The sequence below is a fragment of the Paroedura picta genome, chromosome 17 (assembly GCF_049243985.1).
Source record: "Paroedura picta isolate Pp20150507F chromosome 17, Ppicta_v3.0, whole genome shotgun sequence".
NCBI classification, from domain to species: Eukaryota; Metazoa; Chordata; class Lepidosauria; order Squamata; family Gekkonidae; genus Paroedura; species Paroedura picta.
In genome coordinates this window covers 23066283-23081549 of record NC_135385.1, presented here as the reverse complement: position 1 = coordinate 23081549, position 15267 = coordinate 23066283, and the positions used below count along the sequence as shown (strand labels likewise).

Below are 15267 nucleotides of genomic sequence, written 5' to 3'. Positions count from 1 at the left end.
CCAGCTCGGCGGCCGTCTGTTTCGCTGCGCCCTCCGGTGGTCGGGGGAAGCCTCGCGGCGCTCGTTCTATGGCGCTTAATTGGGTGGATCCGATGGGTGTTTTTAGATAAAGGAAATTGCAACGATCTCTGTGCTTCGTTTTGGATTTTGTGCAGGCCAATATGGCCCTGAAGCCTTTTCCAAAAAAGGGCTGGTGGTTCACGCATGCAGGACGCGTTTCCAACCTCCAGGCGGTAGCTGGAGGTCTCCCGGGTTTACAGATTATCTCCAGGCGACACAGATGAGTTCCCCTGGAGAAAACGGCAGCTCTGGAGTGGGAAATTCCCTAGAGTCCACCTCCAAACTCGGCTTGCCATTGGAATAGTAAACCTCCAAGTATGGTTTGGAAATGTCCTGGAATTGCAGCTCGTCTCCAGTTTACCCTTACTTTGGAAAGGGAACTCTGTGGCCCTGTGCCTTGCTGAGGTCTAAGGTTGCCAGATCTTTGATGCGAAGTACCTATAAAGCCCACCCTTCAAAGCAGCCATTTTCTCTAGGGGGATCTGAACTCTGTCCCTTGGAGATCGGTTGTAATAGGAAGTGGATCTCCATGTCCCACCCGGAGGTTGGCAACCTCAAGAATTCCCTTCCCCCAAGCTCCACCTTCCTTAGAATCTACCCCTAAAATCTCCAGGAGTTTCCCAGCTTGGAGTTGGCAGCATCTGATCAATCTGTCCTTCGGGCTCCTTTCTTCCCCCTTTGAAGGGAAATTTGAATTACAAATTAAGCCGAGGCAAAGCAGCTTCCTCCCTGCCAGGTGCACTTTCTGGACTTCCAATGCATACCACTGTTCAAAGCTGGAATACGCTCCCTGCAGATAACCCGGTTCTTAACCCGCCAGCTGAGTTTCTGGTTGCAACCACACACACAACCCAAATGAGGTTCCGCCGTCTCGTTCTGCTGCTTACGTGAACCAGGCAGGAACGTGAGACTCCAGACATGTAGAGCTGAGGTCACGTCTGAGCAAGCATGCATAGGACCCGGCTGGAATGTCTGGTTATTTCTTTATTATTTAGAGGGGGGGAAGCACCAAGTGTTGGATCAAGGCGTCCCACTTTAGGATCTTTGTAGAGGCCAAGGTTGTAGCTGGAAGTAGGTGTTGCAGCCACAACTATATTCGTTGTGCAAGAGGCACTAGAACAAAATCCGGGAGCGATCATCTCTGCAAGACTTTCGGGTGGCCGATCCATCAGAATCCGAAGTGAAGGAATCCCCCAAGAGCAGCTACAGCGACACCAGTGTTATGAGAGGCACAGCCATCTGCAGAAGGAAAAAGAGCCAGCTTAGGATCAAAACAAAGGGCAGGATTGTTCCCTTCCGGCAGGCGAGCACTGAGGGGTATTTGCAGGAGACTGCGGATATTGTAATGGCTGTTTCTTCTTTCTAATAACAATGTCCTTTGTTATTTTAAAGGATATAAAAGTAAGGAGGCCGCCAGGTCGGAAGTCAAGTGGCTGTTACTGCCTGGTTATTATCCTAGAAGGCCATTTCAGTTTTCCGATTGGGTGTCTTCGGAAGGTTACGCTGCCATCAGCAATTTAAAAAAATGAAGACTCTCCGTATCGTGAAAATAATCAAACGCAAAGGACGTTGGGAACTAGCCGGCAGAAGTGAGCGTCGTATTGCCAGACTGGAGAGAAGTTCTGAGTCGGCTCAGATTTCTGCGTTAAGGGGTCTCTCTCGCAGAATGGAAGGTTCAAAACCCTGTGATTTTTGGAAAATATTTTTTTGTCCAATAGAATCCTCTGTAGTCTGATTCAAAAGCGCTCCTTGTCAAAGTTATCCATGTTTCCGGAGCGTCTAGGCTAGACTGCTGCAATCCAGTCTCCTTGGGGCGGCCCTTGGAAATGCATTTAGAACCATCGACTGCTTCAGAAATTGTGAGATCAGATTATGGCTTTGGCTGCATGAAATCACTTGATACCAATTTAGGAGAGAGGCGTGTTAGGGAGGCACACCCGATTGTCTCAGGAAGATGGTCCATTGTGTGGAATTCTGCGCTCCCGTGTGCATGTACGTTGCAACCTCCAGTGGCCTTACCTTTAAGGATTTTCTCTTGTCTCTTAGCTCGTCTTAAGCCCATCCTGGCTTCTCCAGAATTCTGGTTGGAGGACTGAGATAGGTCACCTGAAAGACAGCCATTTTGCTTTGAAAGCCCGTGCTACATTTATTCATGTGGAAAATAGGACTTCAGGCTGCAAACAACCAAGACAGCAAGAATGGGAATTCAAAAAGCCAAAGAGGAGCAAAAGAGAAGACGGAAAGCAATTAAGCAACTTGAGTTGGGTTGCGATCAAAACATACATAAGAAACGCTTTAAAATATTAATTATCCCATTACTGATGTCCTGTTTTTCCTCCCACTGCCGAAATAAACCAAACAAGGGTTTTCACATACCGTACATCCAAAAACAGCCCTTTCCGGGCTTCTGCCAGTTCAGAATGATCTCCAGCCACCGAGGGTTGTAGAAGTCCGAGAACCCACACATCCCGCAGAACAAAACTGAAGAAATGAAGAGAAAAACCGACCGGTGGCATTGCTCATTCAACCAAGATATTCATGAAATGGGCTCAGCAGGGATGAACACAAACCGGTTCACGAGCCAAAATCGGTGACGAATTTGGCCTGGTTTGAGACTTGTGACAGAGGTTCGGGAGAGGCAGCTTCTCCAAACATTTCCCGGATTTTGTCCGGTCCGATTCCGGGGTTGGGGCCATTTAAACCATCCGTTTCAGCTCTCTTCTAAGCGAGGGGAGCAATCTGGACTGCAGAAACGGCTGCCAACGGAACACCCAATGGGAGCTGCTACTGACAACTTTGGCGAAGAGTCTGCTTACTGTTCTCCACAAAGAGGTCTCCGAAGACATCCAGGCGGGCTTCCTTCTCAGCGTCGACGTTGATTTGCTTCATGGAAGCACAGAAGGCTTTCTTGTAAAACGAGGCGTTGAGGAACAAAGGATCGGGGCATCCTTTCTGGAGAGGGAAGCAGAGAGAATTGGGAGAAAATGAGAGCATTTGTTCCGTTCTGTCAGCCTCGCCAACTTTCGAAAGATGCTCCCTCTGGGAAAGGCACCTCTGCCCTACAAGAGACTTTTCCATGCACCACACTGTGGACGTGAGGGCTTTCAAGAGGAAGGCTAAAGCCTGTGGTACAGATCCCAGATTAGAGGAGCACCTTACCGAATGACAGAATATTTTGGCTAGGAGCTTTTGAGAGCTGAAGCTTTGTCAGTTGCCTCTCAAAATCTCCTGACCCCCTCTCCCCAAATCTTAAGGGGCTATTGGGTTCGAATCTAGCCATCCGCCTGCAGATCAACGTCGGGGCCCTCTGGAATGACCTTGATGGATCAGCAACTATTCAGAGTAGAAATTGGGGCTCTTCTTTCCTCACCCCCCTTCCTTTTCCAGATTTGCATTCCTACTACGTTAGCGGAATACGGAGTCGGCTCCTTACCACCTCGGCAAACATGAAATAGAAAAGCTGGTGTGACAGCGAATACCCGGTGCATCCCATCCGGGTCATAATGTCTGGGCAGTAATCCGGGACAAAGCAGGGTTGCTCACCGTCTCCCCTGGAAAGGATGATAAATTGGGTGAGAAATGATGGTCCAATCCCACAGTGAAAAGCACACCAACTGCCTTGTGTGTTCTTCAAGACATTTCCTCTTTGCTTGCCTCCAGAATTACTTAGTCAGTTGGACAGTTAGGACTCTCTGTCTCCTCTCTTCTTTACAAAGTATCTCTAGGACCTTAAAGACCTATCTGGCCAGCCGGTCAAAAAAATCCTGCATGGGTAGCCTGAGAAATGGTACCTCAAGTTTCCAGGCAGTCAAACGCACAATGCTAGGTCCCAGAAAGAAGACCGCCCAAATCTTACCAGGTTCCTAGCAAATGGGAGATGCACATGTCACTCATATCTCCGTTGAGGCATTTTGGAGCGTCACTCGAGGAGGAAGCGGGAGGAGGATCTGTCTCGGTCCAGCGGTGGGGAACCTTCCAAAAACCCGGGGCTAACGCCGGAGCAAACGCTGCACAGGAATTGGGAGAGACCGACGGTTGGCCACCTTTCCCCCCTCCCTTTCCGCCTGCTGTTTATGGACAGTGACTCTGGATGGCCATTTCATTGGATCCTTTTTAGGGAGACTTACTAAGTGTAAGTCTGGGAGAGCAGGTTTTGGGGGAGGCGAGGGACCTCACTTTGGGTGTCCTGCCTCGGGGAGGTTTGCAACCCTGCTTCAAATTTCTCTCAAGGAAGGACGAATTGATGCCTGCCCCGACGGAACCTCCCAGTTTTACTGCCCATCTCCAGGTGACAGAGATTGGTTCCCCTGGAGAAAAGGGCTGCTTTGGCAGGTGGCCTCCGCAGCATTGAAGTCCCTCCCTGCCCCAAATCCCACCCCCCCCAAACCTCCAGGTATTCCCCAACCCAGAGCTGGCCCCCCTGTGCCCCTCCTTTCCCCTCCCCAACATGCCTACGACGACTTCCATAAACGTTTGCACCCACTTTGGTAATAATCGGGCGTATTTCGCTCCATGGCCCTCTCTGCTTTCTCGAGGCCCACCGACAGCGTCCCCTCCAAGCGTCCGGCACGGTCTCGTGAGAGCTGCAATTCAGGCTGCGACTCCCATTTCTCCAAGACGGCGTCCAAATAAGCTGGGAGTTTGCAAAAGAGAATGTTGGCAGACCCCCTTCGAGCCTCAGTCTGACGGATCAGAACGGCGTGGTGGAAATCTTGTAAATAAAATGTGAATGAAATACAAGGGGCCAGGAGGACGGAGAAGGGCGAGAACCAGGAAGGGTTGGGGACCTCCAGGTGGGATCGGCAGGTCTCCCCGGATGGCAGCTTTGGAGGGTGGACTCGACAGCATTTGGCCTTAGATCCCTCCCCTGCGAGACCCTTCCCCTGGCTTCACCCCCAAAATATCCAGGTGTTTCCCAATCCCGCAGGTGACAACTGTATTAGTTCTGGAGGAACAGACGTCAGAACAGACTGGCAGATGGTGGGGCAAAGCTATGAAGACCACTTAACTCTATCTTTAACTGAGAAAGCAATTGAGACTTGAAGCCCAGAGAGGTGGCTGAACCAGCCAGATCCCAGAAGTGGAGCAAAGTCAAACTTGAACATGAATGGTGGCTCTTTAAACAGACAAATCGGTTTAAGAATGTAAGCGCATAAGAGAAGCCCTGGTGGGTCAGGCCAGTGGCCCACCCGGTCCAACTCTCTGATGTGGCCAAAACCCCGGGGTCATCGGGAGGTCCACCAGCACCGCCAGAACTTCAGACGCCCTTCTCTGCCCCACGGACAATTCCAGTACCTTGCAGTATGCGGTACCCGAGTAGGGCATCTACGTTGATGTCGTTGTACGAGTCGTGTAGGAAGGCCGTGGCCTTCTCCAGCGCAGAAAGGATCTTGTCCCTCATGTCCTCCTCAGATACGGACAGAGTTGGGGCGATAAGAGAGAGCAGAATCTGGAACAAGAGAAAATGCATTTCTGCTTTGCCCACGACTGGGTAGCGGTAAGGCACCCTTGAGGTCGTCCGCAGTCCATGTGGGGCATGACTGAATCCTCCTGATATAACCAGCTACGCTGCCTGTTTTCTGAGCAAATATCCACCCGGGGCAGAGCCAAAAGAAACACTGTAAACAATTTCCCCTATGTTCGTTTTGCATTGTGTTTCCATGAAATTCTTCCCAACAAACTCTTCTTCCTCTTAAAACTGGGCGTCACTGTGTTTAGTTACAGGCAGAAAGAACGTCAACAGCGAAAGCACTAAGACAAACAGCCCTACCCCACCCCAAACGTAAAGGACCTAAGCTGAAATAGATACAATAGGCAAGATTTGACTAAGGAGGAGGGGTTGGCTTTGGGGAAAACTGAGGTTTTCACCACCACCCTGAGAAATCAGTGAGTCATTTGGGAAAGCTTTTGCCGTTCGGGTGCTACCACTGAAAAGGCCCCGGTACTTGTTACTGTTTTGCTAGGATTGCCAACTCGAGGTTGGAGAAATTCTCGGAGTTTGGGGAGTGGAGCTTGGGTAGGATTTCCACTCTGGGTTGGGAAATACCAGGAGGTTTGGGAAGTGGAGCCTGGGGAGGGCAGAATTTGGAGCCTGGGGAGGGCAGTGATCTCAGCAAGGAGAGCCAGCAACAGGGCAGAGAGGCTGATCCTAAGAACCTCAAAAGTGCCGTATGAGATCTAGAAGACACCAGCAATACGACAGAATGCAATTTAGATGCAGGCCAGTTTGGGGCAGCGGAGGCCACTGTGTTTCCTTTAGGGAATCCTGCCGTTTCAACCTGACCGTTCCTTTCCAAATTAAATCAAGTGTAATTAAAATGGCAATCTTCCGGTCTGCCACACTGAGACAGCCGCATTCTGGCCACTGCCTGGTATGCTTAATTGGAAAATAATAGCCTTCTGCTTTGGCCATCAGCCCGTTAATGGGATCTTTTCCAACGCACGTTGTAAGGCGGACGGAAATCTGTCTTTCCGCATCGCCAAAGAGTAATGGTCACGGGTATTGTTTGCTTCTGGAAAGGGCCTTACAATTCCCGCTAGAGATTGTGAAATTACTTCTTGGGCATAGCGTGGATTTCCTGGAATTACAACTGATTCTCCAGGTGACACGAATGGCTTGTTTGTTTTAAACGTTTGTTCCGCTTCTCCAGAAGGGCTGCTTCAGAAGGCAGACTGCAGGGAATCATGTCCCAGCTTTCAGCCTCAAATCTCCAGGTGTTTCCGAAACTGGAGTTGGTGACTCTAGGCTCGCGCAGGTAGATTGACCTGAGCGTCAAAGTTTATTGTTACAATCATTCAGATCAAGTTATGTAGACAAAATCACAAGAGACCAAAACAGTAGGGTCATTGGGTATAATGCAGTTAAGACAAACCTAAAAATAAAACTTAACATTATATTTTTTCCAGCATTTTTGTGGCAGTGGTACAGATCGGTTTCAAATGGTAAGACGGTCAGTGTGAGAGCAGACAGTGAGATTCTCCATCCAGGCTATGGATAATAATGTGATCAGAATATTAGCCATATGGCAAGCCAGTGTGATGAATGCAGTAATTATTAAGTGCGTTATTAAATCCCTCACAACGACCCTGCGAGGGACGTTAGGCTGAGAGAGGGTGATTACCCTTGTGTCACCCAGCAAGCTTTCTGTGGCTCCGCTGGGATTTGAACCTAACAGTTGCACGACGAGAGTGAGTTTGAAGTGAGGGTTGGTCTGAAGCAGCAGGACAAGGGGCACCTTGGAGATTTATCTTGCATGCAGAACTTGAATAAAATTTTGCTGGTCTTCAAGGTGCTCCCAGACTCAAATTTTGCCCTGCGACAAGTTTTGTAATCATATCCTTTCAGTTCTGCAACATCAATATAAAAATATAGTCACCCCATTGTCTTATCACATAGTATTAGAATAATAGAACAGAGTCTTGGGTCCAGGGGCACCTAGAAGACCAGTTTAATTCTATTCATAAGCTTCCCTGCAACAAACATTGTTCTGTTGCCCTATTATATATATATGACTGTATTATATATGTATTGTATTATATTTAAAAATGTATTTTCCATCCATCCATCCATCCCTCTTGCTCTCCCCCATCCCTCCCACCTTCCCTCCCAATAATTATTTGTATGTATTTTCATATATGATATTACATAATTATTTTCATTTTTCTATTTGATATGCATTTAAAACTAATCATAACTTTGTGAATCTCTGAACCAAATCACTGGCAGGGAGGATCAAGCTCCGCCCCTTCCCTTAGCCTCGCCCCTCCCTGCTTTCCCCTATGGATCGCTCGGAGCCTCGCTCTGGATCCAAAATGGCGCCCGGCGTGAAAAGCGCCTATGCGCACCGCGGCCCATCCCCTCGCGCGGCCCCGGTCACGTGGCGCCCCTTCGCCAAGATGGCGGCCCTCCTGTGGCTGGCGTTCGGCGGGGCGCTGCTGCTGGCGTTGCTATGGCGGCGGACGCGGCCTAGTAGTCCCGGAGGCCTCGCGGTGGCGGTGGTGGTGCTGGGCGACCTGGGCCGCAGCCCCCGCATGCAATACCACGCCCTGTCGCTGGCCCGCCGGGGCTTCCGCGTCGCCTTCGTCGGCTACGCGGGTGAGTCCTTGCCAGTAGTTGGGAGTTCACGGACCCCGAGAAGCCTTCTGCGCATGCGCGTTGTATAGTTGCCAGCCTCGGGGGTGGGGTGGGGGCTGGAGATGTAGCTTTGCAGCTGCAGAAAATAGATTTTGTGAACTCTGGCGTTATTCCCGCTTCCGAAATCCTGCTCTTCCCTGGGTCCAGCCCCCAAATCTCCATTGATTTTCCAGCCCAGATTGGCAATTTTCATCCATTCACAAGGTGGTTTTGTCAGTTCAGGAGTTTTGCACAACCCTTCCTTAGTGGAGAGTAGGGGTGCCTCTGTGCATGTGCAAAGGGCACTAGCTGCTGTGCATGGGTGATAACTGGTTGCATGTGCATGAAGACATGCTTGCTGGGCATCGTCATAATTTGACAAGCTAGTTAAGCTTTGGCCTTGACTGGGGGGATGCTTGCTTGGTGCAGAACTGCAGCACCCCTGAGCATGTGCAGAGAGCTGGCTAGCCGAAACTCTTTGCACCTGTTGACAAGGAACACGTGTTGTGCATTGTGATGCGAACTACGAGCCTAATAGAGAGGCAGTCTAGAAAATTTAATTATTATTATGTTTGTTATTGTGATGATAATAAGGCCAGTTATTGGGGAGATTGAAGACTTTTCATGTGTGCTCAGAAGTATTCTTGTTCTGCATTGTTATTATTCCACAGTGTTCCTTTCCGGGCTGGAATTGAGAACTGTTTTGGGGGTCCTTTTCTGTGTGTGTGTGTTTTAAAATCATGGATGCTTTAAAAATTCAGCTGAAGAAATAATGCGATTCTCTCGTGTTTCTTCCAGGCACAAAGCCACACAAGGATATCTTGCAGAATGAAAACATACGGATTGTGCACGTGCCAGAACATAAAACATGGCAAGGTGTGGGGAATGTTGCTGTGGTGTTTATTATATGCCAAATATGGCAATGGGGAAATTAGGAATGCTTGACAATTTCCTTGTACACTACACCAGCATGGTATTGTGCTTAAGAGTGGCGGTTTCTAAGTTGGAGAGCCAGGTTTGATTCCCCACTCCTCCACATGCAGCCAGCTGGGTGACCTTGGGCTAGTCACAGTCCTGTCTGAGCTGTTCTCAGCAGTCCCGTCAGAGCTCTCTCAGCCCCACCTCCCTCACAGGAGGGTCTGTTGTGAGGATAGGAAGGGAAGGCGATTGTAAGCCGCTTTGACACTTCTTCTGGTAGCAGCTTCTTTCTTTTTTGCAGCGGGCCCCAAAGTTTTCCAATATATTGCAAAAGTGATTCTTCAGACTGTCCAGCTGTTTTACACGATGCTGAAGATTGAGAATCCAGGCTTTGTTCTTCTCCAGGTAGATGCGTGTGTGTGTGTTTACAAAATGTTTTTGCCTCCCAGTTTCATTGGAAACATAGCAACAAACAAACCCCAGCTCTGTGTGCTTGTAAAACTCCCAAATATTGAAACGAGAGGGATGCGGTGAAGAGTCACAAAGGTGCAAGGGATGTTACAAGCAGCCTGGGTAGCACTGATAGGAAGGGCTCGAGGGCAGAAAATTAGCATGGTTGTGAAAAAACACGGCCGTTTGGAGATAGAGAGACCTGAGGTTTGATAGCTGGGAAAAGGTGAGGCAGGGAAGGCCATGAGGACTAGAATGTTAAGCAAAGCTAGGGAGGGTGATGGGCGATGAGAAGGCATGATGGCATGACCAAGCTGTTCTGGGGGGGAGTTTATCCCTTGGGAAGGAGCCGGGAGATGGGTCTTTGTTGGGACTGCTTTGAAATATGTATACTTTTGTCTTCTGTCTCCACAAATGACCAGAATCCACCAGGCCTGCCGGGCATAGCCGTTACCTGGGCCATCTGCTTGCTGTGCGGAAGCAAGCTGATCCTCGACTGGCACAACTACGGATATACCATCATGAGCCTGACGCACGGGGACAGACACCCGTTGGTCCGGATTGCAAAATGGTTTGTATGAGTCCTGGGTTTTTGGGGTAACTGCACTGGCAAACGGTAGAAGAGCTGGGTTCAAGTCTGGCAGCGCTGTAGAGGCCAGTGAAATGGTCAGGGCATAAGCATTCAAAAGTCCAAGCCCTCTCTCTGCCTTCAGATTCTGACAAATGGTGTTTTATTTATTTATTTAATTAATTTATTTATTTATCATACTTTTATACCGCCCTCCCCGGAGGCTCAGGGCGGTTTACATTATAACAGAGAACCATACATAAACTTTCGACTCTCATAAGCTTCTACCCCGATTTCTGTATGGAATTTTCAGTGGGGACAATTTGCGCAGGACTGGTGGATCCGGTACGTGGCAGCTGAGGCCGTTTTTCTGCTTCCAGGTACGAGCAGCTTTTTGGCCGCCTGTCCGACTATAACATCTGCGTGACCAATGCAATGAAAGAGGATCTGGAGGTGAACTGTAACATCGTGTGAGTTGGATGCTTAAAATGTCTGCTACAGGGGTCCGTGATGTCTTTGAACCTGCAGGCACCTCTGGAATTCTGCCACAGGGTTGTCGGCATAGCCACGAAATGTCTGTCACAGCTTTACCCTCAGCCTTACAGCGACGATCCTTGTGCTGTGGTGACAGCTGCTCCCAAGGCAGCGTTCTTTAAGATCTGAAGAAAGTTTGAGCCTCTCTGGATGTTTGGATGGGGGCCTTTCAGGGCGTGGCTAGAGCTTCGCCACTTCTATTGGGTGTCCGACCAAACTTATGTGATCTGTGCACAGCAGTGCAAGAGGGTGCAGATGGCGTGCATGCACATAAACCGTCTGCAGGTACGACAGCTGTGGGGAACAGATCTAGAGTGCAGTCCTTTGCAGCATTGCTACAGTCTGAGCCCATTAATTGCTGTAAACTTGGGCTGGAGTAAATCTGCCTAGGACAACACTATTAGGCTCTTCCTTTTGTAAATCTCATTTGCCTGGACTTTCCTGTCCTGTGCAAATATTTTTTCAAAGGCAGTTTTCAAGGTTAGAGCCCTCCTTCCTTATCTGTGCCCATTAACTTTTCAGTGATTCTTTATTTTTTGTCCATATTGTTTTTTATCGCCATTGACTCAGCGAACCACTTCTGTTTCAGAGCAATAACCCTCTACGACAAGCCAGCGTCCTTCTTCAAGGAGACACCGTTGAGCGACCAGCATAAGCTCTTCATGAAACTCGGCAAAGACTATGCTCCGTTTAAAGCCCGGAGCAGGTAAGTCAAGGTTTAATTCCCCACTCCTCCACATGCAGCCAGCTGGGTGTCCTTGGGCCAGTCATAGTTCTTTTACAGCCATCCTCACAGAGCAGTTCTCTCAGAGCTCTCTCAGTCCCCCCTATCTCACAGGGCGCCTGTTGTGGGGAGAGGAAGGGAAAGGTGCTTGTAAGCCGCTTTGGGACTCCTTCAAGTACTGAAAAGCAGGGTATAAAAGTGTTTGGCCAGTGCACCTCCAGGGGATGAAATCTTACTTCTCCAATGGCATTGTCTCAGAGCAGGTGATGATGGTGAGAAATCGGCCTTCACCCAGGAAGAGGCGCAAAGCGGACAGGTGTCCCAACTCCAAGACCGGCCGGCTCTCCTTGTCAGCAGTACCAGCTGGACAGGTCTGGGCTCTCAGCTACTTTTTCCGTTTTAAATTCTATGATGCGCTTGAAATGCCTGCACTTTGAGCAGCAGACTTTTAGCTAACTGTGCCATGCCACTCTGATGTTCAAACAGGAGGATCCCAAGTGTGGGAGAAGCAGCCCTCCTTCTCTTTGCCTCCCCCCCCCCCAAATTCTGGATGTTGTTCCCCAAATGGGACATAGTGGAATGAATTGAAGCCATAAGGGGGGGGCGATTATTTTTGCTGTGTGCTTTCTGGCTGCTGCCCAAATTTCACAGCCTGTGAGCCCCTCTGACTGTAGAAGAGAGGCAGGCGCCCCATGCAGAAGAGAGTATCTTGTGTGTTTTGTTGCCCTTGTGTGTTTTGTCGCCGTTGCAATCCCAGCAGAGCCCTTCGAGCAGAGCTCGGTTGTCGAGTTGCAATGTCTGTTTAAAGACTCTCCCTTCTTTTATTTTCTAGAGGATGAAGATTTTTCCATCTTGCTGAAAGCTTTAGAAGGTAGGTTGTTGAGGAAGTTTCCTGTTGTGTTTCTGTGTTTGTCTTCCTTACCGGATCAACGGAAATGTGTTAGTTGTTGTCTTTGCATGGGTGTTTTTGCTGTGGGCCAGTGTTTTTCCAGTGATGTTTTCATTAAGTATGCTTGTGCCCGCAGAAAGGCGGGGTATTGCTTTCTGCAGATAAAACAAACAATAAACAAATGAGTTCTGCTGGGAGGGGTGTGTGTGCATGGACGGAGAGGACATGACTAATTTTGAGAGCCAGTGAGGAGTCGGGTTACGGGAAGGCTGCAGCTCTCTCTCATTTCTCTTCCCGCAGAATATGAGCATTACGTCAGCGATGGAATGAAGCTCCCTCCTCTGGTGTGTGTGATAACAGGTAGAATCTCTTAACAGTGTCTGGTCTCCCGTGTGAATGCAGACAACACGGGGCGTGCGGGGGAGACGCAACCTAGAATCTCCTTTCTGCGTCCCGCATCCTTTTGCCCGAGGATAGTAACAATTCGTGGTTGATGGAAGTCCCTCAGATATTCTCGGAACACAATCAAAACTGGCCTTGCAGGGGCAGGGGAGAGCATTGAACCGTGTCTTTCCTGTGTTCCAAAAGGCAAAGGGCCTCTGAAAGGATATTACAGCAAGCAGATTGCAGCCCTGCACTTCAGGCATATCCAGATCTGCACACCGTGGCTGGAAGCAGAAGACTACCCCCTGCTTTTGGGTAAGCCCTAGCTAGGCTTCGAACACCGATCTGCCCTGCTAATAATCCAAAACGCCAACCAATACGCCAGAGGTGGCCAAAGCTGTGGCTCTCCAGATGCCCATGGACTACAATTCCCACGAGCCCTTGCTAGCAGCAGCCTGGCAGGAGCTCATGGGAATTGTAATCTGATTATTTTAAACTTTATGTTGACAAGAAGGCAGTCCTCCAGTTGTTCCGGTGCAAGTTGGTTTGTCACACCGAGAATATTGCACAATACAACTCTGGGATTCATTGCTCTCCACGTCAACCTTGCAGGCTCGGCGGATTTGGGCGTTTGCCTCCACAAATCCTCCAGCGGCTTAGATCTGCCCATGAAGGTCGTGGACATGTTTGGCTGCTGCTTGCCCGTCTGTGCAGTGCACTTCCAGTGGTAAGCATGTGCCTGTTGCATGTTCTGTGCTTCATTAGGGCCATTGGGGCAGGTATCAAAGTTGCACAGAGTTTGCTCTAAAGGCCGGGTCTGAAGAGCCATCAGTCAGGGAATAGGCCGTTCTGAGCTCCCCCAACCCATGATTCAACTTGGTCTGAGGCTCTTCCGTGCACTCAGGCAGGTGAACTGCGTCACGGGCTGACTGCCCCCCCCCCCACCGGCCTCCCTCTGCTTGTCTCTCTGCAGCCTGCACGAGCTGGTGAAGCACGACGTGAACGGCCTGATATTCAACGACTCGCACGAACTCGCCAGGCAGCTGAAGGTATGGAGGTGGGCCGTGTTGCTAGATGATGGACCCTTCTACCACGCCCCCTCCCTGGAAGTGAGGAGCCTTGGCAGGCAAAAGGTTAAATGGCCAGGGCTCCTCCCCTTCCCACCCCCTCCAGGCCCATGATTGGACACTTTGGGAGGGGGCGGGTCAACCTGACTAAATAAGGGTAGACATTTTTTTTTAATTAAAAACTCCCTCCCCCCCCCCTCTTCCCTTGGAGCTGGAAACAGCAGGCACAGGGTGGGAAGGATCTCTCAGTTTTGGAAACCTCCACTCCACGGTGGAGAGGCCTTTGCGGTCCCGTATGGTACCGCATTTGGGATACCCTGGTCTGGACTACAGCTTCCTTGATTATCCCTGTTGCAATCACGCGATTATGCTGCAGGGCTGACACCATTCAGAAGAGATTCTTCCCTCTTGTTGTGTGTTGGTAATGTTTGGTAAGGGGCCTTTTAAGCTTGAGATTAGTTCTAGCTGGAAAAGAAAAGGCTGGCCTTTCAACGCATCTCTCAGTAACTGCCCATTTAGCCCTGGGACAGCAAAATGTTGGTCTCCTGAAATGGCAGAACTTCTTATCAGTTACCAATTACATTGAATCTTTGTTCTTCCACCCTTGCCCCCACCCCTTGCTCTTCTTCTCTCCATGAAGACGCTTTTCTGGGACTTCCCTGCTGCAAAAGGCAAGCTGGATTCGTTCAGAAGACACCTCCGGACGGCCGAGCAGTCACGGTGGGAGGAAAGTTGGGAACGGACCGTGTTTCCTTTGTTTAGCAGCAGCTGACTTGCTGTATTTCTGTATTCTTATTACCCACGTATTTCCCCAATTCTGTAACTGGGGCTGGTAAATTAAGGATTTGGGTGTTGTTTTTTTAAATTAGTTTTACATGAATAAAAAAGCCAATTTCCCCCCCACTTTGGATCTTGTTTACCCTTAACCTCTTGACAATCCCTGGCTCGGTTGAGCCAGTGCAATATTGGGGCCTGTGTACAGAATTTCCGAAAAGCCCCTTGATGTTGTGGTTTTGAGTGTGGGATTTAGGATTCTGTAGATGTCTGAGGTCTCTTTGTCCCACTGGGGCGTGTGCTGCTCCTTTGGCCTCCCAAAAATGGAATACAGGCTCAGCTGCAGACTTCATTGCTTGATGCACCTTGGCTGCCAGGGCTGTTTTAAAGTGCAGGGCAGATTTGTGGGACGGAGAAAGGGAGTGGCAGGAAACAACCCGGTTTCCTTTGGACATGTAACAGCCAGCAGTTCAATTGGAGCTCGGGGGGGGGGGGGTGTCTTCTTGCAGACGGGGCTGCAGTAAGGTGGAGCAACTTTGACCCCCTTTTTCGTGACCTCTACTGAGATTAGCTTCGATAGTGGAAGTTCTGGCTGAGAGCTGACACAGTGGAAGGAATGAGTCATTGAGAGGACTCTCTTCTTTTAAAAAGAGAAGCATGTTTTAAAACGCTTCCGCCTGCCCCCTTTATCAGTTAGAAAAGGCTAGAAACCCCTTTTTAAAAAAACGGCAGGATAAACAGACCCCCGGCCCCTCTCTGGAGAACGCATTATTTCCCCCTTTTGAA

The 15267-nt window shown here is 49.6% G+C and overlaps 2 protein-coding genes across 4 annotated transcripts; one reads left to right on the top strand and one right to left on the bottom strand.

The window, feature by feature from the left end:
* Positions 1 to 66: 66 nt before the first annotated feature.
* Positions 67 to 8035, bottom strand: C17H16orf89 (chromosome 17 C16orf89 homolog). Of its 2 annotated transcripts, XM_077316508.1 has the most exons (9): positions 7906 to 8035; positions 5356 to 5509; positions 4544 to 4693; positions 3917 to 4067; positions 3494 to 3611; positions 2877 to 3012; positions 2437 to 2541; positions 2080 to 2166; positions 67 to 1299 (listed from the first exon to the last, which is right to left on the bottom strand). In XM_077316508.1, exons 2-9 carry the CDS (start codon positions 5459 to 5461, stop codon positions 1229 to 1231), a joined length of 924 nt encoding a protein of 307 aa, XP_077172623.1. In that variant the 5' UTR covers positions 5462 to 5509; positions 7906 to 8035; the 3' UTR covers positions 67 to 1228. The 2 variants fall into 2 exon arrangements, with proteins under 2 accessions (XP_077172623.1, XP_077172622.1); XM_077316507.1 differs by lacking the exon at positions 7906 to 8035 and having other exon boundaries at positions 5356 to 7744.
* Positions 7858 to 14610, top strand: ALG1 (ALG1 chitobiosyldiphosphodolichol beta-mannosyltransferase). Of its 2 annotated transcripts, none has more exons than XM_077316500.1 (13): positions 7858 to 8155; positions 8972 to 9049; positions 9393 to 9496; positions 9964 to 10112; positions 10490 to 10579; positions 11233 to 11349; positions 11626 to 11738; positions 12200 to 12238; positions 12557 to 12616; positions 12845 to 12955; positions 13253 to 13367; positions 13614 to 13689; positions 14348 to 14610. In XM_077316500.1, the coding sequence occupies exons 1-13, from the start codon at positions 7873 to 7875 to the stop codon at positions 14477 to 14479; spliced, it is 1467 nt and encodes a 488-aa protein (XP_077172615.1). In that variant the 5' UTR covers positions 7858 to 7872; the 3' UTR covers positions 14480 to 14610. The 2 variants fall into 2 exon arrangements, with proteins under 2 accessions (XP_077172615.1, XP_077172616.1); XM_077316501.1 differs by lacking the exon at positions 7858 to 8155 and adding an exon at positions 8242 to 8398.
* The last annotated feature ends 657 nt before the right edge of the window (positions 14611 to 15267 follow it).

Excerpts from the sequence above, each read along its gene's own strand:
- C17H16orf89 (XM_077316507.1), bottom strand. The coding sequence starts at position 5,530 with ATGCATTTTCTCTTGTTCCAGATTCTGCTCTCTCTTATCGCCCCAACT. Across the intron at positions 4,068-4,543 it reads TACGCCCGATTATTACCAAA|CGTTTGCTCCGGCGTTAGCC; the intron begins GTGGGTGCAAAC and ends ATTCCTGTGCAG. Across the intron at positions 1,300-2,079 it reads ACAAGAGAAAATCCTTAAAG|ATGGCTGTGCCTCTCATAAC; the intron begins GTAAGGCCACTG and ends TTCCTTCTGCAG.
- ALG1 (XM_077316500.1), top strand. The coding sequence starts at position 7,873 with ATGGCGCCCGGCGTGAAAAGCGCCTATGCGCACCGCGGCCCATCCCCT. Across the intron at positions 9,497-9,963 it reads CAGGCTTTGTTCTTCTCCAG|AATCCACCAGGCCTGCCGGG; the intron begins GTAGATGCGTGT and ends ACAAATGACCAG. Across the intron at positions 12,239-12,556 it reads CTTGCTGAAAGCTTTAGAAG|AATATGAGCATTACGTCAGC; the intron begins GTAGGTTGTTGA and ends CTCTTCCCGCAG.